At 47.9% G+C, this 25,351-nt stretch overlaps 3 protein-coding genes across 3 annotated transcripts in view; 1 reads left to right on the forward strand and 2 right to left on the reverse strand.

Moving 5' to 3' along the window:
• Positions 1-2,308, forward strand: part of Mccc2 (methylcrotonyl-CoA carboxylase subunit 2) — a 5,811-nt gene extending 3,503 nt beyond the window's left edge. Inside the window, exons 3-9 of the mRNA XM_018029496.2 lie at positions 368-639; positions 717-864; positions 983-1,398; positions 1,467-1,601; positions 1,694-1,830; positions 1,887-1,972; positions 2,028-2,308. Of these exons, the coding sequence (XP_017884985.1) occupies positions 368-639; positions 717-864; positions 983-1,398; positions 1,467-1,601; positions 1,694-1,830; positions 1,887-1,972; positions 2,028-2,145 (1,312 nt within the window). The 3' untranslated portion in view covers positions 2,146-2,308. The remainder of the gene's footprint in view (positions 1-367; positions 640-716; positions 865-982; positions 1,399-1,466; positions 1,602-1,693; positions 1,831-1,886; positions 1,973-2,027) is intronic.
• Positions 2,210-15,815, reverse strand: qsm (Zona pelucida superfamily protein qsm). Its single transcript, XM_018029498.2, has 8 exons — positions 15,418-15,815; positions 6,273-6,374; positions 6,099-6,208; positions 5,429-5,604; positions 3,574-3,804; positions 3,362-3,509; positions 3,145-3,289; positions 2,210-3,082 (listed from the first exon to the last, which is right to left on the reverse strand). Exons 1-8 carry the CDS (start codon positions 15,491-15,493, stop codon positions 2,838-2,840), a joined length of 1,233 nt encoding a protein of 410 aa, XP_017884987.1. The 5' UTR covers positions 15,494-15,815; the 3' UTR covers positions 2,210-2,837.
• Positions 15,816-17,444: 1,629 nt separating this feature from the next.
• Positions 17,445-24,432, reverse strand: conv (insulin like growth factor binding protein acid labile subunit convoluted). The gene is made up of 12 exons (XM_018029000.2): positions 24,164-24,432; positions 21,412-21,667; positions 21,050-21,337; positions 20,747-20,984; positions 20,439-20,685; positions 20,122-20,376; positions 19,737-20,053; positions 19,366-19,663; positions 18,825-19,305; positions 18,455-18,718; positions 18,166-18,394; positions 17,445-18,095 (listed from the first exon to the last, which is right to left on the reverse strand). The coding sequence occupies exons 1-12, from the start codon at positions 24,221-24,223 to the stop codon at positions 17,756-17,758; spliced, it is 3,273 nt and encodes a 1,090-aa protein (XP_017884489.2). The 5' UTR covers positions 24,224-24,432; the 3' UTR covers positions 17,445-17,755.
• Between the last annotated feature and the right edge of the window lie 919 nt (positions 24,433-25,351).

Raw genomic sequence — 25,351 nt, forward strand, 5'->3', positions numbered from 1 at the left:
AATTGGGACTATGAACAATCCCGTTCGATCTCTATTAGAGCTGGAACAACATCGACAGTACACAAAGAAATGCATTGATCAATCTCTACTTATGTACACTTTGTTTGTAATATTACTTCGTTAGTGGTGCATCGACGACTCGTCGATAACACGTCTGACACAGTAATGCAGTTTAGAACCGACGTCAGTTTTGCTTCGTGTTTCTTACTTTTCGGCCCAGCTCATTTTAGAGAGTGTCAAAAATTACAGACCGGTTTTAGGGCCGCGAGGTCTCATAAGGCTGCCACTCTTTAGTAATCTCTCCTCAGTAGTATTTATACCTCTGAACGGGATTGAAAGGAGTTTAAACCACCGATCGTTGTATCAGAGTCGAGTGTGTGGTGATCGCGAACGATGCGACGGTAAAGGGCGGCTCGTACTATCCCATCACGATAAAAAAACACTTGAGAGCCCAGGAAATCGCAGAGGAGAACCACTTACCGTGTATATACTTGGTAGACAGCGGCGGGGCAAATTTGTCGCGACAGGTCGAGGTTTTCCCGGACAAAATGAATTTCGGTAGAAGCTTTTACAATCAGGCGATTCTCAGTTCGAAAGGGATCGCACAGATCGCAGTAGTCATGGGCAGTTGCACGGCAGGTTCGATTTATCATTGATTCGCACCACTGTTACCCCTTTCCGCATGTTTGCGACGCCTGTTAGATTGATTTACGCAGGAGGCGCGTACGTACCGGCGATGGCCGATGAGAACGTGATCGTCGGTAATCAAGGCACGATTTTTTTGGCCGGCCCACCTCTGGTAAAAGCCGCCACTGGGGAAGAAGTGACCGCCGAAGAGTTGGGTGGTGCTACCCTTCACTGCAGGTAGTGATTGTAACAATAGAATCTTCTTGTCGTCACTGATTGTGAGCTCTTTATGACCTCGTCGTATATCTTGACACGCCTCTGTTTCGTAACTAAGATCGTAGACCCTGAATTTCAGGACGTCCGGGGTTACCGATCATTACGCCAAGAACGACGCCCACGCTTTGTACCTGACACGCCAAATCGTTAGGGACTTGAACCGACAAAGACCGATGGACGTGAACATAGACAAAGAGATAGAAGTCCCTGTACACGCGGTGGACGAGATCTACGGCATAGTAGGTACCAACTTGAAGCGACCGTACGACGTCCGGGAGGTGATCGCAAGGATCGTCGACGGGTCCAGGTTTCGCGAGTTCAAAGCGCAGTACGGGGAGACGTTAGTCACGGGGTTCGCGAGGATCTGCGGGTATCCCGTGGGAATCCTCGGGAATAATGGGGTGCTGTTCTCGCAGAGCGCGTTAAAGGGTACGCATTTTGTGCAGCTCTGCGCTCGACGAAGGATACCCCTAATTTTCTTACAGAACATTACAGGTACGATCGGCTCGTTGAATGAAATTACAGCGTTCGCGCGGTCAGGCTTGACAATTGTGAAACTGCAGGGTTCATGGTCGGGAAGAACGCGGAGGCCGGGGGAATCGCGAAGGACGGAGCAAAACTGGTGAACGCGGTCGCTTGCGCCAGGGTACCGAAGATCACCGTGATCATCGGTGGATCGTACGGCGCAGGGAACTTCGGTACGTTCGACCGACCGTGGGTCTTTACGCAAAATGAAATATTAGAAATGAATTATCATTTACATGTTGCGATCTACTGACTCTGAACGCAGGTATGTGCGGGCGTTCTTATTCACCACGGTTTCTCTATCGCTGGCCAAACTCCAAACTGGCGGTAATGGGAGGAGAACAAGCTGCAGGTGTGCTGGTTCAAATCACGAAAGATAAACGTAAACGTGATGGGAAAGAGGTACGTATTGCAATTACTTTCACGCGAATTCGTATCGATCTTGTTGATTTTAATAGTTCACCGCGGAAGAGGAGGAGGAAATGAAGAAACCGTTGATAGAACAGATCGAGAAGGAGAGCAGTCCATATTACTGCAGTGCTAGGTATCCGACTAAATTTATTTGTGGGAGAGGGGATCGTTTAAATATCTTTTTTTAGGCTCTTTGACGATGGAGTGATCGATCCCATTGATACGAGACTGGTGCTTGGACTGAGTTTATCAGCGGCGTTGAACGCGCCAATCCCGGAAAGCAAGTTCGGCATTTTCCGAACGTAAAACTGTGTTCAATGCAACCGGTAACCTGCATGTATGAAAGTATCTGGCTCTCTTGTGTTTGATATTAATTTTTAAGCGAAAGGTGTATATTTTTTATATGGCGTTGTCACGTGTACATGATTGCTAGACATTCCAAATACACAATGCATATTTTTTACGTTTCTACGCGTGTTCTTTATTAACCTTGCCTCCTTCCTCGTTCAGAAAATAGGGGACACATCCGCGGAGCACGGAGGCGGAGTAATGAGCGTGTCCTCTCGCTTCATTAAGAGTTATTTTACACTCGCGCGTTCCGTTATAACTACAATATGTTTGAGATTATGAGCAGCGATTAATTACCTCGTAACTTGCGTCAAAGTCGCACAGCGTTGTTGCGTCTCCGTGAAGCGACTAGGTCCTCGACGTTCTCCGCTCGCAAAGGCCGATTTTCCGCATGTGCATTAGCTGTGTCACATCGTACAATTGCGATTAAACGTGAAAATTCGACGGTCGCAGAACGGAGAAACTTGCGGCGAGCTAATTAAACTGAAAGTATCAAAGCTGACGCTTCCGGTTATTGCCGTCGTCGCAGGACAATTCGATTCGATATCACACGACGTGGACGCACAGAATAGTTCCTCGAAGAGGAAGAATTCTGTCGACATCCGGTCCTCAAGCTTCCTATTTACATTAAATGGGCCTCTGATCGAAACCTATAAGAGTTTACAAAAACAGAGGAGAACGAGAACGAACGGCAAAGCTACTGTTCTACACGGCGAGTCGCTCGTCTCCGTTTCGGTGAGCTTGTACTTGAACTGTTCCTTGACCTCTTGCGCTATGAAGGCCTTCTCCTCTGTTCTGATCGTCGTGGGGGAGGGTTGCTCTCGCACTTCTTCGGCGATCACCGCCCTGGCTTTCGTCCTGTTCTTTCCTCTTCTGATGTACAACTCCGACAGAGCTACACGATTCAATTCTCGTTAGATGAACTTTAATTGGTTTACCCTCATTCATATATTTTACCTTTGTCGACCACTGCGTCTTCTTCAAAGTCGACCTTGATCAACGCGGACATGGTCACCTCGAAGAGCTTGTTCTTGTCGCTGTTCGAGACGTCGATGGCTCTCCTCTTCCTACCGAATCCTACCTGGCCGTTGCTGCACTCGATCTGTAACGCGAACCATTGAACTAGCCTCGAGGGGAATCGAACCGAGTTCGGATCGAGCGTGAATGGACGTACCCCTTGGCACTTGTCCAGGCAGACGTTAACGGTACCGCGAAACTGAACGTAAGTGCTTTCCGGGAACTTGAACGCTCGGAACTTCGCCGTCAGGAAATCCCCGTCGACGGTGTTGAAGTTCTCGAACAGGTACGGGTCCACGGAACAGCTGATCGAAAGGATTGCCGGTGGCGTTAGATTTGGTATCGGTACGAGGCAACGAGTTCAATTACCCATTGATAATGATCGTCTCTTCCTGCGACTTGGTGTCCGTGACCAACATGTAAGTGACCAGCAATCCGTAAACCGGCGCCGAGCCGTTGTCCAGGAAGATCTCCATCTGCAGCGGCGTCCCCGGGCTGACGTTCAGCTCACCGGTGACGAGGTTTCCACCCTGTCTCACCCCGACTCCTAATATCGGTACCGGTGCCGATTCCGATATCTCGCCCCTGATGTCGATCACGCTGTTGCAGGAAGTTCAGGAATTCGTCGAATCATTTACTATATTTTATCCTGACGGAAACGATTCAGGTACAAAGTGTGAAAGGAAATTGGAAGCGAGAACGTCGGGTGAACGACACTCGGCGGCATGGAATCGGTGGATCACGATGATCGACCGGTGGACAGTCGAGGCGAATTAACCCGTTTACGGCGAGGAACACGGAAGAGTGTTAACGAACCGTGGTCGCGACCTGGGCTACTTTCGATAGTCATCGAATCGGCGACCTGAATCGCATCAAGCGTTTCTCCTTCTGCCGACTCATTCGCCGTTTCCGTGAAACAGGCGGCACGAACCGCGAACGGTACCATGGGACGATGATGAAGCCGGCAAAAAGTAGAGGACGACGGCAATAAAGTGTCCGTTTGCCAGACACGAGGAGAATTTTTTTTCTTTTCTTTTTTCGTCTTTACCGTGGATCGAATGGATGTAAATGGGCAGAGTTATCCGAAGAATTTTCCGTTGTTCGAATCGCGATGAACGTATCCAATCGAACGGTTGCATGCAATTCCGTCGACTTCGTGGAAGCAGAAACAGTTATCAAGATCGAGCGAAAGAATTTTCCCGTGGTGCGTACGCCGGTAGATAATTCAACAATAAACATTTTACGGCTTCCTGGTCGCGACATTAGAAGAACCCGCGAGGCACGATCGATTACTGCCAATAAATTAGCGCTGGGGAACAGGACCGGGAGAAGAAAAATTTGCAGGATTTGTCAAGCGAGAGTGTAGCAGGTACGCGAGGTTGGGAAGAATGTCGCGAAGCAACTTTCGTCGACGGGAAACAGGAAGAGGATCCTGACAGTCGTCTCGTCTGCCTTCGTGGCTAAAATTACGCCACAGGTTTCCTACGAGCAGGAACACCGTCCCTCACGCGAGCGTCGTAATTTCGTTTCGAGATTCTACTGACGGAAAAAACGAAAGCGAGAAAGTCTGAACGAGGTTTAGAAACGAAATGCGCGAGTCGTTAGCGTCTGTTAAAGCGACGTTTACATGTCCCGGGCAAACAGAAAGATGGTCGCGCGCCAGCTGAGGACGCCTCGCTTCGAATACGAATGACTCGTTGAGTCTCGTCGAAGGGAAAAATGTGCGATGGCTCTGTCGAGTTAAAATTGCGTTACGAGCTCTCCGGCGCTCATACGAATCAATGGACGCCTATTACGGTCGTTTAGCAAGTCTCTATTTATATTCCACTTTGATTAATCAATTCTGCCAGGTGCGATTAGTCGATAAGAACCAGGAGTGAACGTCCTGTTCGACCAGGCACAATCTTATTTCACTGCGATCTTGCTCAGGAAAGTTTCATGCTTCTGACTCATTCGAGTGGTTCGCGTAACCACTGGTCATAGATGGATGAAAGTTTCAAGGATAATTCTAGCTATTAGCGTTACTTGTCGAACTCGCTACCTGCTTCCTATTACATCTAGAGCTGGAAACATTTACGCGTAAGCTTCTTTCTTTATTAATCTCGATCGTTACCATGCAAAATGCAAACAAGATAAAACTTAAAGAATTCCGGTGATCGAGTTAAGGACGGAGCTATTAACGACGGAGAATGAACGTTGGGATGAAAAGGGATGAGCAACTCACTCGGGCTCTTGAAAACCAGCCGGGAGCACGCTGCGTCGAACCGCGGTGTGATTGGCCGCGATCGAGATTCCAGGTTTCACAACGACCTCGGTGATAACGCACTTGACGGTGAACGTGTGTTTGCTGGAGTCCGCGGGCTCCTCCACTATTATCCGATGAAAGTACACCTTCTGACCCTGCGTGTATCATTACCCTCGGTATAATTTCACGAATCCGCGGGATCCCGGAACTCGGTACCGGCCGGAAACAATGAGACCGACTTCATCGCCCGGCTCCGTGATTTATTCCCTCGATCCTTTTGTCCGACACGAATCGATTTCAGACCGGACAAAGCGTTCGATCACTGATAGGCTGAATTACTGTTCGTTTCACTCGAAATTCTACGAAATCGTCTGTACACGTTGGCTCTCTCCTTCAGAGATTCCTGATAGGAAATTGAACGCAAATACCCGCCGCGGTATCGCCGGATGCGGATTAATCGGCTTCCTCCTTTCGTTCTGATAGATAACTTATTACAGAAGCTGCAAAAGGGTACCTGAGGACGGGGATCGGTTCTCGATTAGGAAGCAGATCGAACGGTGCATAAATCACAGAGCGCGTCGGCCAGCGGAATTACTCGATCATTTTAATTATGAATTCGCAGTTTTATCGAGGATAATCACGCCCCTACCGTGAGTTTGTTAACGACCCTCGTGATACCGCATCGCAGCATGTCCTGTTCGAGGAGCGGTAATCGGAACGTGGCGACGCCGTTGCTCAGCTTAGGCTTGCAAGCCTCGTCTGCAACAGAGTGCCTCGATTTTCATTTCGTCCGCTTCCTCGTTTCTCTACGTTCACCCGTTACCTGGGAAATCCTTCATCTGTTGCAGGTATATCCTCGCCTGCGGGCTGCTCCTCACGATGTCCACCTCCATCCATTGTTCCGAACATCTCACCTTGCTCTGAACTGCAACAAACCGCGGACATTTTAAACGGAATCTTGAAAAAATAAAGAGCGAACCGTCTGGCGGTAGAGGAGCGAGGAAAAAAAAAGGGGACGCGGCGAACTAACTTGCAGTATACTACGGTAATTGCCCCATAAAGTCGTAAACGTGCCGACCTTGAGTAAGAAGCGAACGGAGAAGAGAACTCGCGCTGATCTACGGTCCCACTAGGACCCTGTTTATTCGCGGAACCCGATGATAGATACTTTCACCGTTCGCGGTGCACCGAAACCGCCGGTATCGCGTTATCGCGATGCATCCGAAAGATTCCGAGATACTTCTGCCGGTTAATCGTTCCAATTAAAATCCTCGAACACCGCAAAACACAAAATAATCGAAACAACTATGTCCCTCGGTGTAATTAAATTTTCCTCTCTACACGAATTTCGAGTCAGAAATAATCGATCGAGTCCCTCGGTCGTTAAACCGTTATCGGTAATTATGTTTTGACTGGCAGATTCGCGGACGAGAAATTAAAAACTGATAATTGAGACAGCCAGCCGACTGACGAGCCGTGGCGAACGATTTTATCCACCAGTCGTGAAACAATATTGTGGATACATCGTTTGATATATGACCAGGCGTCGCTGATCCGGGGAACAAGCGCGATATTCTCCGCGGGACGTAGCGCACGCGGTTCGCCCAGCTACGTAATAATTCACGGTGAAGTATCATCGTCACGCGTGCAACACGCCGTTAAAGAACGTTCTCCCCGAACGACATGGACGCAGCCGAGAAAAGTCTAACCTCGAGATCACTGGATAACGCTGACACGGATCGACGACGCGTACCTGCGTTCTACTGTCTATCGAGCATCTGTACACTCCATGCGACGTAACATCGATCGTCGTATCGATCACGATATGAAATATTGCGTTCGTTTCGATCGTTCCAACGATCTTCCTCTACGAGAATGACTCGGATCGGATCTCGAGCGGCGCCCGACGATCCCTTCCTGCACCTCGGTGTGGTCTCACCTTTGATCGTGACAGGGCAGAACGATGAAACGCGTTCACGGTTTCCGCGCGTCCATCAGGGCGCGATTAACGCGCGAATTACGTGACTGCACGGTGTGTGTCACTTTCAAATAAGCTCCGGGGCTGGCGGCCTTTTCCATTAGCCACCACGAAGCGAACCACCTGCAGCCGCGAGCAACCATCTCTCGAACAGAGGTCCGTGACCTTAAACTTCTTCTTCCTTTTCTTCCTCTCTCGTTCCATCTACCCCACCCATCCTTTTTTTTCATTTTCGACGTCCGCCGTTTTTGCGCCGCTGTTCTCTTCTTTTGCTCCGCTCCTCCTTCGATTCCCGACCGCCGCCGTGCCGAGAATCGTTTCTTTTCGTGTCGCCTCCTCGTTCCTCTTTCGTTAGATCTCATGTACGCTTCTCGATCCAATCGAGATGGAACAGTTAAACTTTAAATACGAAACGGTTAAAATTTAATATCTCGTTTCGATTCACTCCGGACGCGAACGTTCGGCATTGTCTCAGTAATTTATGCAAAGGATGGAGGCTCCGTTTTCATTAACCTGACCGTTTCGTACGAACGCCGGCGGGTTCTTCGTTCCGCGAACCGCTCCCGAGAGGGACTCGCGTGACCCTTGCACCTTTCTTCTTTATTATTCTCGCCGTAGTTCCCGATCCCTTCCTGCCGTGCTCTCTTCCGCCATTAAAATCACCGGCGAGAAGCACGCATCTCGCTACCCGAGAATTCCTATCGCCTTTGCGTTTCGTTTGGCCAGATCAAGATGTCAGATTGTTTGAGAAGATGACCCCGCGACTTCGCTATTATTTACTCCCTCGCACGCAAAAATCTTGCCCCGACAACCGCTATTACAACTCACAAATCTCAAGAGGAGATCTCTCGGTTTCAAAGAGTCTACAGAGCAAATTTATCGTCGTCGATACAAATTCTACACTTTTAATTAATTTTTACTTTATTCAAATTTCTACGGTATTCCCTAGGTTTAGGTTTTCCTCTTCCGGCTTCTGTCTCCGTCTCTCCGTCTCGTGCTTCCGCCGACTGTTTCGGAGAAAATTACCAAGGAACAAGGAGGGAATTGATGTAAATCACGGCAACACAGCAACGTTGGAATTACAATAATTTGAGACGATTACTGGTAGGGTGTTAAGAGGAAAGCGAAAGAGCGTAATTACGCGTCATCGCGGTGGGTAACATGCATCTTCCTTCCGAAAGATCAAGGACGACGACGTTAATAATAATCGATGACAAACTTCGTTCGAATGCTTTCGAATGGGAAAAATTTACCGCGTGAATTTCTCGATAACGAACGGTGCGTCTGACCCTATTTTCCCGGTAAGGGAAGGGTGGAAACCCAGTGCTACGTGACCAGCATTCGACACGACTTAACTGTACAGTCGACCATTAGAAAAGTCGACTAAAAAATTCTCTTATTTACAATATCGTAAGTCATTTCACCGAGAAATTATAAATAGGAAGAAACGCGTCGGTTCCTATTCACGCCGGCGTGCATACTGGGAAATATATGCGATCTGGCAATTACGCACAAGCCGATAAACGGGAACGGTTCGAGCAGGAAGCTCGAACATACGTTCGTAGGCGTGTCAGCGCGTGTGTTATCCCTTTTTGTCTGGTTGTGGAGTAACTCGCGTGAGAAATCGATCGCACCTTGCAATTAGAAACTTTGTGGAATAAGAGATACGCGCCGACGAGAATTTACCCGGCGAATCAATCGGTTCGGTGAAATCGGTTCAGTGGAATAATAATGATAATCGTCTTCTAATGATCCCAGCAGCTGCGGCGAACAGCAGGGATGCGCCACTCCCCGTGGATCCCAACAGTGATCGAGAAATCGCGCTGGGACATCATTTTTTACAAGCTGGATATATTATTTACACAGGACTCCCAGCGTGGTTGAGGGAATTAAAAAATGCGAGAGCGTAATAGTTACACGGAACGTAAACGACGTAAATTTTTAACGAAGAACCAGCGATATTAATTGGAATAATTTCCTAGTCGGTCGAACGAGGCAGCATCTCCAGTTATGCAAATAGATTGTACAAACGGTCTCGCGCTAATTCAAACGTCTGTACACAGTTGCGTAACTGAATTACTCGTCGGCTCGGTCATTTTCTGACAATGCTGCGCTCATTACATCCCGCTGGCTGTCGCCAGCAACTGCCAATTCCACTTTTCTGGGATCAGCCATTGTACCGTGATTGCATACGCGTAGCATCTGTTCCCGAGGAAACTGTTGCGAAGATTGCGCACGTGGAGTCGATTCGAAAGCGTGTGCGTAACAGGATCGAAAGTTCGTAATCGATGCGAGGCAGGTTGAGAGTGATAAAAGAGGAGCGGACTCGGTAACGGTGATTTCATTCCGGTTCCTTTACGCAGGCCAACAACGACTGGCGAGCAGTAAATCACTGGTCATCGTCGATCATTAGATAGTTGATAGATCCTCGATCGGATAGCGAAACGAGATAAGCTCGGTTTTTCTTCACGGATTCAAATGAGTTCAACGACGTACCGTCTTAAAAATAGTCGGAGGCATCTCGCGGCGAGATTTATGGGGAACAAAGGGAGGTTTTGTGGCTAAATTGAAGAATCGTGCAGAGAACGAATGTACAATGCGACAATGTACAATGTGGAACGGCCGGGGACACTGTCGCTTATAATCGATTGTGCGGAAGCGATCGGCTCGTGCGTCGCATACCGAAACGAGAACAACACGAACCACAGAAATCCTAAGAAAATTGTGTCTCTGGAATACAACCGAGCCTCTTATCGAGATCCTCGCTGCCCGCGTGGGGTACATCCTCTTTTCAGTTCTTATTGGAAGAGGGGAAGAGAATTCCAAAAGGTCGTCGGTTCTCTTTTACGATTCGAAGAAAATAATTGTTGGTGGATCCAAATGACAACGGCGGTCGCAAGGGTCGCCAACTAGTCACGACGCGCAAGGTGCATCGCGCCAAATGCAGAATGAATAATTTATCACGGTGTCCCTGCACGAATTATGCGCGTACCCGCGAATCACCGTTATGCACGTTTTCGGTAATCAACAGAAACGATTAAAGTACCGGCGATTATTTAAACAATTTTACGCCTCCAATCGCTCGACCGTGAAACCGTTCGCACGCGTCGTTTACCGCATTTTTCTCGATCCGAAACGGTTGTTCGCAGGTCCGAAGATATTTTAAAGACTGATAGGAAATCGAACGAAGAACGATCTGTCGCGAATCACGTATCTCTGCCGCGATAAGAATAATCCTTCGTCGTTCCACTTCGATTACGCGTCGACTGTCATCGTCGAGACATCGAATCGGGCTCGAATCCATCTCCGGGCGACTTCCGGCACGCATTATTATCCTGACTGTGGCGCGGAATACATTTTCCGGAGGATACTCGCGCGCTTATCTGATCACCGGATTTAATTGTTTCCTCGGGTTCGTCCTTTTTCTCGTTGATTCCACGACGCCTCCCACAGTTTCTCGACCGTTCAAGTTGTTCGAACAGATTCTCCGATCTTTATACGATAGATACGACCACTCCGTTTCGTTTAGATTTCGAGCGCAATTATCGCCGGGCAAAATTTACTGCCCTCATGACATGATCATCGGATTCCCGTGTAAGCACGAACAAAGACGCGCTTGCCCAGGACCACTTTTTAATCTTTACAAATACTCGGTTGTAAGCTGGAAGCTCAACCGCGAGCATCCCTCCAGCGTGCGATCTCTCGCTGGGAGAATGGTCAGGCGTCACGCTCGCCAATCCGGTTAATTGCCAGCAATAAATTCGTTCGGACTTCTCGCCGATATCGAAACACGCCGGGAATTTTACTCTCGATCAGTCGGTTCGTGTATTGTTCCACCGACGAGCATAACGCGGCCCATTAACCCCGTGTTATAATTGTTCCCTATTAACTCTATTGCCAGGTGGTTCAGATGGTTTTCTTAATCGTCCGTTTCATGCCTGTTGACTCATTTGCATCTTCTTCATCGAACCACTTATACGGGATGAATCGACGAATCGTATGGAAAATTGTATCCAATCTTTACAACGATTGTTGTATGAAATTGTTACAAATAGGTTTCACAGAGAGCCACAAATCTGGCGAGTCAGTTCGAGCAACTTTTGAAACCGATCTCCCGGAAGCGACTGTCAATTTATTGCCGCGTGGATTTCCCCCAACGGTTTCGCTATCTTTCATATACATATGGAGAATCAATTTCTATCGAACCAGGAAGAGAGATCGTCGCGCGGGAATGAATCGCGAAATAGAATTCCACCCGTTGCTCGGGGCCAGATTGCTCAATGGGAGCCGTCTTTGTTAATGAATTACGAATGACTCGCGACTTTCTGGGAATTGCGGGACCATCGAAAAGCGAACCGCCGCCGAGTGATTAACGACTGTGCTGGGTCCACCGCACCGGTCGCAAACGAAGCTGAGCGTCACCGCTACTCTCGACGCGAAAATGATCGGTCGTGTCGTGAGGAGCCGAGCCGGAGATCTGGTAATAGGACGTACGACGATAATCGCGGTTAAAGTGGCAACGATCCTAGCGAGGATCCAGGAAAAACCTGGCGAGTTTGATTACACACCGGCCTCTTGAAAATTGCTACTTCGTACGCGAACCTGGAATACCGTTCCGCGCGCGCGTAGATCCGGTGGGTGGATGCGTCTTAACCGTCGCAAAACGTTCCCAATGAAACGACGACGCGATAAAACGTAATACAGGTAGGAAAATTTGAATTTGGTTCGACGATGAGTCACGAGAGATCGAAGATCGCAGGAAACGCGTGTTGGCCAAAGGCGGGTCCGCATTCTCTATACGCGTCAATCGTCGTGTTCGTCGCAAGAAGGCGTTCAGCGCCTAAAACGGAGACGAGGTACCGGTGGGCGATTTTTACGGCGAGCCTCTCTTCTTCTCTTACATGTACGGCGATCGGTCGAACGTCGCCGGGAGGAATTCGCCCGTGGGTGCTGCTTGCTGCTCCCGTCTATTCTTCTTCGTCTCTCTTTCTCGCCGTTTTTCTCTTTACACGCACAAGCACGCGTGCCCACGCAGGGCCACGGTGACACGACACGCGTGCACACACCACGGTCCGAGTGGTTCGACCGGTATCCGCCATATTTGGCTGCGGTGAACTATACAGAGATGCAGAAACCCACGGGGAAGAGGTCACCAATGCTATCGGCGTTATGGCTAATGTTTTACCCGGGATAGCTACATGAATTAGACAGCGAGATTCGATGCAAAGCGCGTATTACGACGTTTTATGGGACCGAAAGGAATTCTTGGTGAACTTCATGTTTTAGGTAGACGATCGAGAAGTCCTGTTTTAACAGAGGGGAAAGATCGGACACTTTCTAAGTACGTGGCAATTACTGCAAAACAACCGAATCGGAATAATCGACTGTTTTTGCAGCTCTCTTAGAACGCGAAGGTCGCTGGACGAACGTAGAACTGGGATTTAACGACTGGGTTTTAGTGGAAAAACTGTTCGCACGGTGAATAACGTTTACGAGGGGGGAAATAATGTAGTCAGCGTGGCATACAATAAAGAAACGACCAAGAATGAACGGCACGTTTCTTCCATCAAGCATTTGTGCATCGTCGACGTTCAAGGAAGACCGTGTCAGAGATCACGGTCCTTCTATGATAGCCAGGGACGATGCGATAAGTACGTATACATAAGTACGTGAATATCGAACTACCGAGAAGAAGTCGAGTAAAAAAGCGGACTCGCAGCTTCGGACGATACGATCTCGATTAATAAATGGACTCTAAAAGCTAATAATTGTACTCAGCGTTCACGATCGGCCCTTAATCAGTTTTTCACAAATCAGTCGAGGGGTAGAGTTATTAATCTCGCGTAACTCGCGTCGCTTAATAGGAGCTATTAGTCCGGCAGGAGACGATCGAGTGATCGATCGACCGACATCTAGGTCCCTTATAAGGAGATCCAGAGAACGGCCGATCCGAGATCGTGGAACTTTCAAAGCTGGATCGCCCAGCATTTTGAGTACGTCCGCCCTTTTTTTCACGGGCGCGGCTATTTTCTCCCTCGCGCGTTTTTTCGGAATCGCGTATTCTCGGTTGCGGGTGGTCTCCCCGGTAAAAATCGATGAAAAATCGATCGGCCGGGTTTGCTGAAAACCGGAGTGCCTCCTCTTTTTTAATCCTTTCCCTCCGATGTCCAACGTCCGAGCAGATTGGCAACCGGTTTTCCTATGGCTTCTCCCGACCGATTCCTCACTCCCACTTCTCCCACCCTCCCGCATTCCCCGCGATTCCTCCTCCGCCCCTTCAGGGCCGTCTACTCCCTTTCTTTCTTTCTTTATCTTTCACCTCGCCGTTTACCTTTCGGAAGAGAAACGTTTGTCACGCCGGATGTTACGCGAATGTTCTCCGAGGCGATTCCTGGAGACAAAGCGCTGCGCCGCTTCGCGCAAACACTCGCACCCACCCGCGCTCACTTTTTTCCGTGAACGCTTTGCATAGAGGCGAGCGGTCGCGCAATTAAACGAGCGACCTCGGCTCTGTCGCTACGTACGCTCTTCGCGAATCGCGATTCCGATCGACCCCTGTAGTCATTCCTAACCACGTGTTTCGAGCCGATCACGAAACGCCCCGGCCATGTCTCGAAACCGCGACGATTATTAGTTCCAACCACTGCGGCCTGCCTGCCTACTTTATTTCAAACCGACTCGCATTTTCATTTCATGGAAATAGATACTGAACTGAACGATCCCCATTAGCCGCCTCTTATTTACGACGAGCAGGAATTGCTGTGAGCATATTCTCGCCTCGACTCACAGGAGAGCTAAATTAAATCTCGACGTTGAAGAATTTCCGTGCTCCCAACGAGAATCACTGTTCCAAGGAAGATGAAATACGGAACAACGAGAAAGCGATCTAGTTGGACAGAGTTTCACCTTCTCTTTCCACGATTCTCCCAGCCACGTGCTGCGAATCCTCGAAAGCCAGTCGACGTCGCCTCTGGCCGTCGCTAAAGACGCGTTTAATTTGCAAGAGAAGAGTTGAACGACCCGCAGACCGACGATCCTCTGTCGGAATTTCGAAAAGGATTCCGAAACCGGAAACGAGGAGTCCTTATGATTCCAACCGTGGAAAATCACTTTCCTCCTCGCGTTCCCTTTCTTTCACGCGACGTTCTCACCGTGGATATCGGACGATCAATTTGATCGACTCGCGGGCGAGTATTAGAGGCGACAGAAATAGAAGGAAATCGATTTTAAAATTACCCGAAGTATTAACTCTAAGAAACGGTTTAGAGAATCGTTCGATTATACAAGAACCTTGGATCCAACCTTATTTTTAGTTCCAATGGTTTTGAAGTACACTTTCATCTGAAGATATCAGCAAATTTTTTAAGACGACGTTCCAAAGATTTCAATTTTAATGAGTTTTGATGTAAAAAGATTATTGGAACTGTAGTTACAGCGTTGAACTGGGACTTGTATTGGTACGTCTATCTCCTTTTTTCAAACGGAGCCGGGAGTTACTTTCGCCGGGTGTTTCCGCGGTAGCCAGGTGAGTAACGAGCGCGGAATAGAGAGATATAGGGAGAGATTACGTGATTCATCGGGCAACATCATTGTTCGCGTTGGATCCGCGCGAAAGAGATTATTATTAACATTCTTGCGTAATTCCGCTTGCGAATGTCGACTCGCGCGCAATGTGCGTGTGCCAGTTCTTCACGCGTCGCGAATTCATCATCCTTTAACGCGTGAATCCTTCGGAGTCTAAGAATAGAATGAACGCTTCGCGTAACGTTTCCGTCAACCTTATGAAACGGTGCTACAATAATGATCTTAATCGCCGCCGGCGAGAACTGCGAACCGTTCCCTGAGACCGGGAGAGACGCGCGAGGTCCACTCGAGGTCGACACGACGATCGAGAGATCGTCGGCCTTGAGCCACGTGATCGGTTTAGCGAGAAATGAAAATTCAGGACACGGTTTTCCGGAGAGTAGAGGCTCATCTAAGCATTGCTCACCGTTCGCTTTCGCGGCGCCGAGGACACATATCCAGCAGAGAAGCAGCAGCCGCCGGTATCCAGGCCCCATTTCCATTCGTCTCGATCCGAATTCCGAAATTGGGAAAAGGGGAAGGAAAATCGGGGACGAAGGAAGGTGGGAGAGAGGTGTCGTAGGTTCAACCGTGGAAAAGTCTCATTTAGTCGGATTCCCTCGCTCCCCTCGAGGATTATCGCTTGCTAGATCACTATCCCAGGAAATTTCACGCGCGGTGGTCCCGAAGGAAACTCCTTCGACTCTGGGAAGAAGGAGAGTACGTCGTCGGCGGTGAGGACGCGACGCGAACGGAGCCGAGAGCTGTTTCCTGTGCGAGAACGCGAGAGACACTGACGGGCCCGGCCACTGGCGGGAGAGTTCGAACCTGACGCCGACACGTACTTACATCGGGCCCGGAGACCGGACGTCGACGCGGAACGGGGCATCATCATCTTTTTAACGGCGCGCACGTGAGATCCGTCCTACGGTGTACAGTACGTCTGTTCGAAAGCAGCGCTGAGCGTAAAAAATACATCGAATAAACACGTTGTATAAGAACCGTAATCTGAATTCATTTGATCCTTTTCTACGCGTATGGAATTCAACGAACAGAGATCATACGGTAAATGAAAGCTGCTGATTTTATATGGAGAATTTCGTAACAGTCGGTCAACGTAGACTGGCACGGTTTCACTCTAATTGCTTTGTGGATCGACGGGAATGGCCTTGCAGTGGACAATCCTCGCTCCACCCACATGAACTGGATATTTCAATTCCGTATTTGCGTCGGTCGCTAGGTCGTGCCTTTTCAAGATCTCTTTGCGAAGTTGACGTAGGCGTGCCAGAGCCAAGCTGGACCATACGTGGATCCACAATGACTCACTACCCAAAGCAGACTATGCAAATGCGTTCGAAGAACTGGCCTGTTTACCGCGTTACATCTTCCCATGAGAATTCATCCTCGCCCCTATTTATAACCGGCTTCTCCCATAGATCCGCGGACCGGTATAAGCAATTGGAAATCGATACGCGAGAGAAGCAGATCTATGATTTATCCGCGAACGGATGGCCGACTGATCGATAATTAATTATCGTCGAGGAACGAGTCTCGGGTCAACGAAACCGAGCCGATGGAGGCCGGAGGAGGGCGGGAGGGTACTCGCATAAATTTGTTCGGGCAAAACAGCCTTGGGGCCTTATGGTACGACCGAGGCCAGACGAACGGATGTCTGCGAGTCTGACGCCGCTTCGTGGATACTCGTGCACGCTCGACTACGATCGTGTAGCATATGCAAGAGTCAACTGGGGCCCGGTGAAAGTGTCCAAGGATTTCGTAACGAAGCAACGTTACCCACGATTGCGATTACGGTTAGCGACGAGAAATCGTTTGGTCCCCCGGTTGGTAACGACCGGCTCGGTTCGATGCTAATTGGACGTCTAACAAAAATTCGATAATTAAAGCGATCGCACGATGGGCTCGCAACCGTTTCCGGTTAACATGCCGTCTTATCTCGCGTTAGAATCGCGAATAATAAGATTTAACGACTCTGTTTAAAGGGACGGGACAGAGGAGCGCGTCTAGGCTTCTGTTGCCCCATTCGATTTTATTATTCTCGAGTACGTACGAGACGTGTTTACCAAGAGCCAACTCGATCTTCAAGTCCCGTTACCGAAAATTCATTGAAACATCCTCTTGAGTCGAACAATTAGAATTGGGATGGAAATGTGTCACGTTCTACGGGTGACGCTATTAATCTTCTCGGCGGATCGGTTCTGCGGAAGCAACGACTTCCACGGGACACGGGTCGGCTCATTAGAAAGCCCTCTTCCTCCGGGATAACCGTGGATGCTAATTATAAAGCTGAGAATAATGAAATCATCTTAGCAGTAGCGCGAGCCAACTTCCTTGAGAACTTTTTCGCGAGGAGAAACGCGTTTATTAACGGCGGGACACGGGGAAGGGAGGAGGTATTAAATCTCGTGGGATTAACCACTAAGTTATTAAGACAAATTGTCCGGTAATCGTCCCCACGCCTAATCGCGAATCGTTTCGACGCTTCGATCCTGTCGATCGACCGTCTCCCGTGATGCCTCTCGGGGAGAAACTGTTCACTCGTAGGGCAACGGGTTTGGTAATATATTTAACAAAAATAAATACACGACGTTCAACGTAGTGATGGAACATATGGTCATATCTTATTGGAATAAATTAATTTTACGTTTATCCGACGAATTTGATCTTGTTCACGTGCCCACGGACGATGTTTAGAGACGATCTATGTACAGTCATTGTAGCGATTAGAATCGCTCGATCCTCTTCAGTCACGCTAGAACACCGAGGGACACGGCGATTACGATCAGGAACGCGTCCACCGTGTTCAACTTCGACGACGAATCCAACGCGTGCTGCGCCAAAATTTTGCACTGCGAGCTTCGGAAGTGTTTCACGTTCCCCTCTGAATCCCTGGCGAGCACGCAGAGCTCGTATTTCGTCCCAGAATCCTGTAGTTCCGGAATCCTGAAGGACCTCTCGCTGTAAACCAGATCTTTCTCTAACGTCGTCTTGCTGCTGCCAGACTCGCGGACCACCACGTAAAAATCGCCAATGTCCTCTCGAGACGTCACGTACCACGTCGCCTTCCAGCTTTTATCTTCCTCGTTACTGGAAAAATTCATTAAGATTAAGATAGAATTTCGTAATCGTTCGGAGGATCTAGGATCAAAATACGTACTAGTCAACGTTTCGATATTTTACATCGGGCGTGATGCCGAATTCTGGATGTTCGCTCTCTTCCCTCTCCCCGCAGCCCATCAGATCCTCCGTGACTTCCGACAAACGTTTAGCAGAAACAAAACGAGGACTTTCGCAGCTAACGTTCGTCCATTCCTTTGGTATCTCGGTAAAAGTACTCAACCATCTTTTCAAGGGTCGCACGTAGCAATCACAGTGCAGTGGGTTTCCTACGGATTTCATAACATTCGATCACGAGTCCCCGAATCGATGAACCCTCTTCTCCGTACCTTGATACCGAAGCTCGGTGCCGTTCTCTATTATCTTCATGAACGCATCGGCGAACACACCAACCGTGTTCGACTCTACGTCGAGAATCTTCAAATTTCGCAGTGGCAGGATCTTCTTCAAAGGCACGTGCGTCAGCCGATTGTGACTCAGATATAAATTAGTCAAATTGGCAGGCGGGTCGAAGACATTTGGCTCGGAGAGATCGTCGATCTCGTTGTACGAAAGATCCAGCGTTTGTAACGCGGTCAAGTTGCCGATCACATCTAAATCATCCATAAAAGAATACGAATCGTGATTGAATCATGGATGAATCTTACAGAAGAATCGGACATGCACTTTCGCTGTCTAAATTCTTTGGGCTACACTCACATTTTCGAATCTCGTTGATATTATTGTGACTGATGTTCAAGTACTGAATCTTCTTCGCTCCTGCAGTCAACTCGTGCGTCAAAACGGGCATGGTATTATACGAGAGGTCGATCTCTTTCAATCTATAAGGGATCCATGGATCGTTTGGAAACGTTCTCTGTGTGACGAATGAAATTTTGTTGTGACTGAGATTTATTCTCTCCAGGGATAGACAATCGTCCAGCAGACCGTGAGTCTTGTTGTCCAGCCTTTCCAATTCATTTCGGGACAGGTCTAAGGTTCTTAAAGACACGAGACCCTGGAACGCTCCGTTCGGAATATGCGTCAATTTATTGTTCGTCAAATTCAACGTCAATAGTTGTAACAATCCTTCGAAGGCACGAGTGCTCACGTTTCGTATCTGATTGTTTGCTAGATTCAACTCGAACACTATGGGAAGACGTCCGAACGCCGACTTTCCTAATTCGGTCAACTGATTATCCTGGAATCATCGTTCGATTCGAGCATCATGAATCACGCTTAAGCGCGCCGAAATTTTTACCTGTAGGAGAAGATACTGCAAACTGGTCAAAGTGCTGAGCGCCTCCCAAGGCGGTCTCGTGATATTGTTCGAGCGGAGGTTCAGAGTCCTCAAGGTCAACAGGTTTTCGAAGCTCCCATATTTGAGGTTGTCGGCCAGCCTGTTGCCCGAAAAATCTAGCGAGAGGAGAGCGTTCATCGATGGCCAAACGTCCATCGTCGGTATCTCCTCTAGCCAGTTTTCGGAAAAGTCGAGATTACCAAGGGAAATCGGTAGCTGGAAGATCTTTGTCAGTCGATTGTTCCTCACCGTCAAACTCCTAAGCATTCGTTTAAGTATTTTATCTCCCGTACATATTTTTTTATTAGAAATTCTTAGGAAATATGATTCACCTGCAACTCGCTAGCCTGGTTAAACTGCTGCGCGCAACGTCGTTCAACTGATTATGACTCAGGTCCAACTCTAGCAACGTGGGCAGCGGACCGAAGGTAGACGGTTTTATTTTCTCCAGAGAGTTGTGCGACAGATTTAAGAAACGTAGACTGAACAGCGTTTGGAAGATCGCGTTGTGGATCTCGGACAGATTGTTATGCGATAGATCGATCGTGTGCAATTCGTATAACTTTGGAAACGTTTGACGGGGGACGGAGTGCAGTAGATTGTGAGAGACGTTGAGGACTTTGAGACCAGTCATATTGTGCAACGGTACCTGCAATTGTTAATTGGAATACGACGTTCTTAGAGATATGAGAATTCTCCGTGGACCGTCAACGATACCTGAGTGAGGGCAGTGAACTGATTGTAACTCAGTTGCAGTTCGGTGGCATACGTGTTGGCATCGAACGAGTATTTAGAAATGTTCTCCAGCTTGTTGTGACTCAAATCCAAGACGGTCAGATTCACGCAATTCTCGAACGCACCTGGTTCGATTTTCGAGATCTCGTTATGAGACAAATTCACCTTTGCCAAGTATAGATCCTTGAACGACAGCTTCTCCACGACCGATACGAAATTCTCGGAGACATCCAGGAGCTGACAAAACGAGCAGCGAATAGATAAATGAATTTCCGTTTGATTGAAAGTTCTCATCGCACCTCTGCGAACTGCAGCTGATTGAACATCTGGAAATCGATCTTCCTGATAAAGTTCCTAGCTAAATCTATGGTTCCTATCCTGGTGACAGGACCGAAGGTTCCTCTGCCAACGTCGTCGATCTGGTTATCGCTCAAGAACAACCTCACCAAGAAACGCATACCGCGGAACGTGTTCGAATCGAGTTTCCTGATCTTATTGTGGTTCAGGTTCAACACTTTCAGCAGCGAATTTCTCGCGAAGGTTCCTCTATCGAAAATTTTCCGAATGAATCCCGGTACTCGATCGTCTCTTCGATTTTTCTTCTTACCTCTTCAAATCCGCGATGGCGTTGTGAGACAAATTGCACCAGCCCATCTTGGTCAGATCGGCCAGATGCGAGCCGTCGAGATTGCGTATCAAATTATGAGACAGATCCAGATATTCAGTGTCTCGTAAACCTTTGAATTGGTTCCTCTTCAACTCTTTGATCTCGTTGTCGTGGAGATCCAATCTCTTCAGCTTTTTCAAAGGCGTCAGGGCTTCGACCGGCAGCGAAGCCAACGTGCCTGTCGAACATGAATATCAGAGACACTTTCTATCGATCGTTGCAATTTCCTCGACCGATCAATACCGTTACTAATCTCCAGCCGCTCGATTTTCGCAGCCGCGGCACTCTCGGCGAAACTGTTCGCTGGTAAGACCGAGATCCGATGCCCCGCGATGCTGAGGATGCTCAGATTTCCCAGAATCTGTAGAGCCTCGCGAGGGAACTTCTCCAGGACGCTGTTCGTCACGTAAAGCTCCTGCAGAGTTCTGTTCACGCCGAGAAAACTGTGCTCCTCGATCAATCTCAACGGGGTGTCGACGAACTTGAGCACTCGCACGTCCAGCGGGTAGAGCGCCGGCCCATAAAAACGGACTTCGAACACAAAACCCATTCTTATTCGTGCGATCTCAATGAAACGACGGCGGAAATCGATCGAGGAAACTTACCTACGTTGCATTTGTACAAAACGAGTTCCTCAATGGGCACGCCTTCGTTTCCCAAATTCGAAAACGCCAGACTGAGGCTGGCGAGGTTCGTGTTCTCGCAGCGAATGTACAATCCCCTGTCACTTCCTCGTACACAGACGCAAGGGTAGATGAACTTAGGCTCCCGGGGACACCTGAACCTCGGCCCCGGGGGCACGTAGCCGGCGATGATCACCGCCGGCAGGAGCAGGGCCCACAATAATGGGAAGACTGTCATCTGCGTAAAATGAAACGCGTTAAATCCCGATAGGAATCTAGCCCGGTCGTAACGGATTACTCGAACGACTCTTAATCATCGTTAGTCACCGGTCCTGGCGTAATCGCGAAACGTGAGAAAGTTTTCCACGCGTTACGATCGACTCGCAGATATCACGCGTCGGCGAATCAAAATTTCTGATCACGTTATGCCCACGCTTTCCACTTTTCCTTCATTTTCAAAACCCAAATGACGCATCGCCTCTGGAAACTTCCTCATTCGCATCGGACTCGTTAATTCGCATAATGTTTCGTTGGAAACAAACAGAGCAATTAAGCAAGTAATAGAATACTTTTTAGGCGGTTGACACTATTTAGTTTCGAGGTCAAGAGGTGGCCACGTTTAATTCCTTGGCGCAACTAATTCGCTCGCGGATCTACGGGGAACAGGTTGAGCAGAAACAAAGAGAAGTCATAAAGAGACGAATGACCTCGTTGTTGCTACTTCCTTGCAGCCTAACGTCTAAGGAATTGCGTGCGAGCACTGTTATCCGTCTATCTATATTTATATTTTAAACAACCTCTCGGATCGGTTCGCGGTGGATAATCACGTTAATTAAACTTTTCACCGGCGATCGCGGCTAATTGAATCTTTCGGATCGTTCGGCGAACTATGGGAAAAACATAGCAGCGTCGCGTCGTCGTCGCCTCGCGTCGTTGCATTCTACGACGGAAAGTGAAACGACGCTCCGTGATGCGCGAATGCAAATACTTTCCTTCGAATCGACGAGATCCGAGGTAGAGGAAGCTCGCGTGTTACCATCAATTTATGCCGGGCAACGCGAAACTAGTAACCAGATTTTTAACCAGCCACTTTCCAAACAAGTTTTACAGACAGATCCGAGTAATCGACTAAAATCTGTTACGATTCTACATTTGCCGTGTTGCAACGATCTCGTCTAATAATCGGAGATAATGATCCTCGTTCTCGCGAACTGAGAGCCAAGATAGCATCGGTGGCTGAGATAGTTTAATTGCGTTACGAGACGAGCAGAAGCGAAACGATCTGGAAATTAGGCCTTCGATTAACCGTTAGAACGTGGGCCGGCTCGTTTACCGTAAAGACGACACACGGAGGAAAGCGTCGGCGTTTTATCTTTTTTTCTTCTCTAGTTTTCATCCGAAGCGCGATCATCGAGGTCGATGAATTTGAATAGAAAAATCGAACGGCGAGGCCCACTGACCTGAGAAGCCGCGGTTTATTACGGTTCCAGTAATCTAGTAATTCAGCCAGCGAGAAGGTATAAAAAGAAAACACGCTAGCTGATCTAGTTTCGCTGGTTTTATGCAACCAATGGAACATAATACCTTCCGTGGCTGCGTTCACCATAAATAAACTCTGGGAATCCTATTTTTGTTTAACGCGATTGCCAAATCGAGGCCCTGCCAAATCTATCGTCGAGCTATGACCGAATGTTTAGCCAAGAAATCGCGCAGGACGAAAACAGTAAAGCCTTTCACTTGTTTCGATTCGACCTTATGCAGTTACGATCCAGTGAACCGAGTCGCTTGCAAGCTCGTATTAAAAAAGTCTCGGTTGCACCGGTTCTGCTGACGTAATCTCGACACTTGATATTTGACGGGCCCGGCGTTTAAGTCAAGATCCGAAGTTCATTTCGCAATCTCTACACGGACCGTACCGTTAATTACAATTTTAATCCATGTTAGAAAATAAGCGAGTGCTCGTCACTCGGATTTTCCGATGGGAAGTAAAAACGATGAGCAGAGGTATTGAACGAGAGCGAGGCGTCAAAGGAAACGTCTAATTGAGAAAGCTCGTGAGAATGAAAATAATTGATGCGCGGAGGAAAACACAATAAACGTCGCTCTACTTTCCAAGTCCAATTAATACCATGACGATTTTACGACGAGGGAAAGCTTCTGAGCGTTTGAATTAAACGGCGAGTCAAAGTTTCTATTTCGATTTGTTTTCGACGGGAATTTTTGCTCCTTTTCTCGCGCCAAGGATACTATCGACACCAGCCGTCCTTGCGGCCGCAGCCGCGTCACGAAAAAATCTTTCTTGAAACTCGATACGAATTGAACAGACGGTATCAATAGACGAATACAGCGTGAAGATTTCATGTCAGTCTGCTGCTGATCAAGCCGAGGAGGATGGATGACAGGCAATTAAACTAGCAATTATACAGTCGTTAAAGAGAAATGATTACAGATGACAGAGGTGCGCGCGTGTAACAGCCGGCAACGCGTGTCTCTCGATGCGCGCATTCAAATCACTGATTTCGAGATCAGATGAGGCGCGAGCGCACGTGGACCCACGCGAAATTCCAATGCATTTCCATTTCAATTTCAGTTTTTGCAATCACATAATACAACGTAAAATTTCCGATAAGTCACGATTCGAAAGACACGAAAGTGTACGTGCGTTTCCCATAGTTAATCGATTTCATTAATTCCTATTGTCCGAAGAACGATTTTTTTAAGAGAGATCAAGTACCTTGTTTATCGCACTTGGCCCAAAAAGCATCGATGACAGTCGGTTTTGGGACTCGCTCATCCGTTCGTTCACATTCCTATGCGCCGCGGACTTTCCGAAATGATTTGACAGACAGAGAGCGAGAGAAAGATGTAAGAGGGAAGAGAATTCACGTGAACGTTTTACCAGATCTTCGAGACATTCTGTCGAGAATGGTTCCTGGATGAGGCTACGGTGAAAACTGAGCGGATAGCTCGGGCTGGTAAAGAGAAAGGCGGTCGAAGAAGCGAGCTGCCTCCGTCATTGGCAGTTGATACCCGCTGTCCTTTCGTAGACACGCGGTTCTTTAACGCTAAACCGTGACGTTACCGTCGTGCTCGATTGGTTCACTGCCCGTTCCCAGGACCGTAGCAGAGCTGGTCCTCTCTCAATTTCGGAATTCGCTTCAAATCGAATTTTTCCTTCTCTCGTCGTCTTAAACTTCGGAGAGATCGCTGATATTATTTTACGACAGCGATCTACTTCAAAAACGATTTATTGACGTCATTGTAAAGTTGTTTGTATCGAGAAACGTCGGATGAAAGTAAAGTCGAAGCAGCTCGCTTCTCCGCAACCGAAGCTGGTGAAAGGCACTTGAATCATGGTCTTCAGGCTTGTTAACCATACCAGTGACATCTCTTGGTACGTAATAATATTCGTGTACTGTTAATCGATATTATCGTTTAAATAACTTATCACAGTCTGGCTACACGATAGACCTGTCAATCGATCTTTTTATCTTCTATTGTAATACAGTTTGCGCGGAATGTCAACGTTTCTTAATAATCTTTATCTTAAGAAATTGCTCCCAATTTGCTCCCTCAGAATCTAAATTTGCTCCCATCGTAAATATTATATTTAATGAGATATTTGTAAATAAAAAAGCAAAAATTTGTTATCTGCGAAAAATGGTCTCTTTACACAAATATTATGATACCAAGAAAACGGCTAGCGATCAGTCTTATAAGATCCAAATGAAAATTTCGGAAAAATAGAAATTTCTTTTCCCGAAATTTTGAAAAATGTTACAAATAAAAGTTGCCTGCAATAAAAGTGCTATTACGTGGAAAAAAGGTCGTATACAATTTCTTTCTATCTCGAATACTTCAGGACTGATCAATTAATTATATCGTTCATCGCCAGTGGAATTAGAATCTCCTTATCTTAAAT

The sequence above is a fragment of the Ceratina calcarata genome, unplaced genomic scaffold (genome assembly GCF_001652005.2).
Source record: "Ceratina calcarata isolate Rehan_Ccalc_2016 unplaced genomic scaffold, ASM165200v1 scaffold48.2, whole genome shotgun sequence".
Lineage (NCBI taxonomy): Eukaryota > Metazoa > Arthropoda > Insecta > Hymenoptera > Apidae > Ceratina > Ceratina calcarata.

Coding starts and splice junctions, on each gene's coding strand:
- qsm (XM_018029498.2), bottom strand. CDS start 15,493: ATGGAAATGGGGCCTGGATACCGGCGGCTGCTGCTTCTCTGCTGGATA. Junction 3,805..5,428: donor GCTGGTTTTCAAGAGCCCGA/GTGAGTTGCTCA, acceptor TTCCTGCAACAG/CGTGATCGACATCAGGGGCG. Junction 3,510..3,573: donor GAGACGATCATTATCAATGG/GTAATTGAACTC, acceptor CCTTTCGATCAG/CTGTTCCGTGGACCCGTACC.
- conv (XM_018029000.2), bottom strand. CDS start 24,223: ATGAGCGAGTCCCAAAACCGACTGTCATCGATGCTTTTTGGGCCAAGT. Junction 19,306..19,365: donor TGCAGTATCTTCTCCTACAG/GTAAAAATTTCG, acceptor CGATGATTCCAG/GATAATCAGTTGACCGAATT. Junction 18,395..18,454: donor CACCGAGCTTCGGTATCAAG/GTACGGAGAAGA, acceptor TGAAATCCGTAG/GAAACCCACTGCACTGTGAT.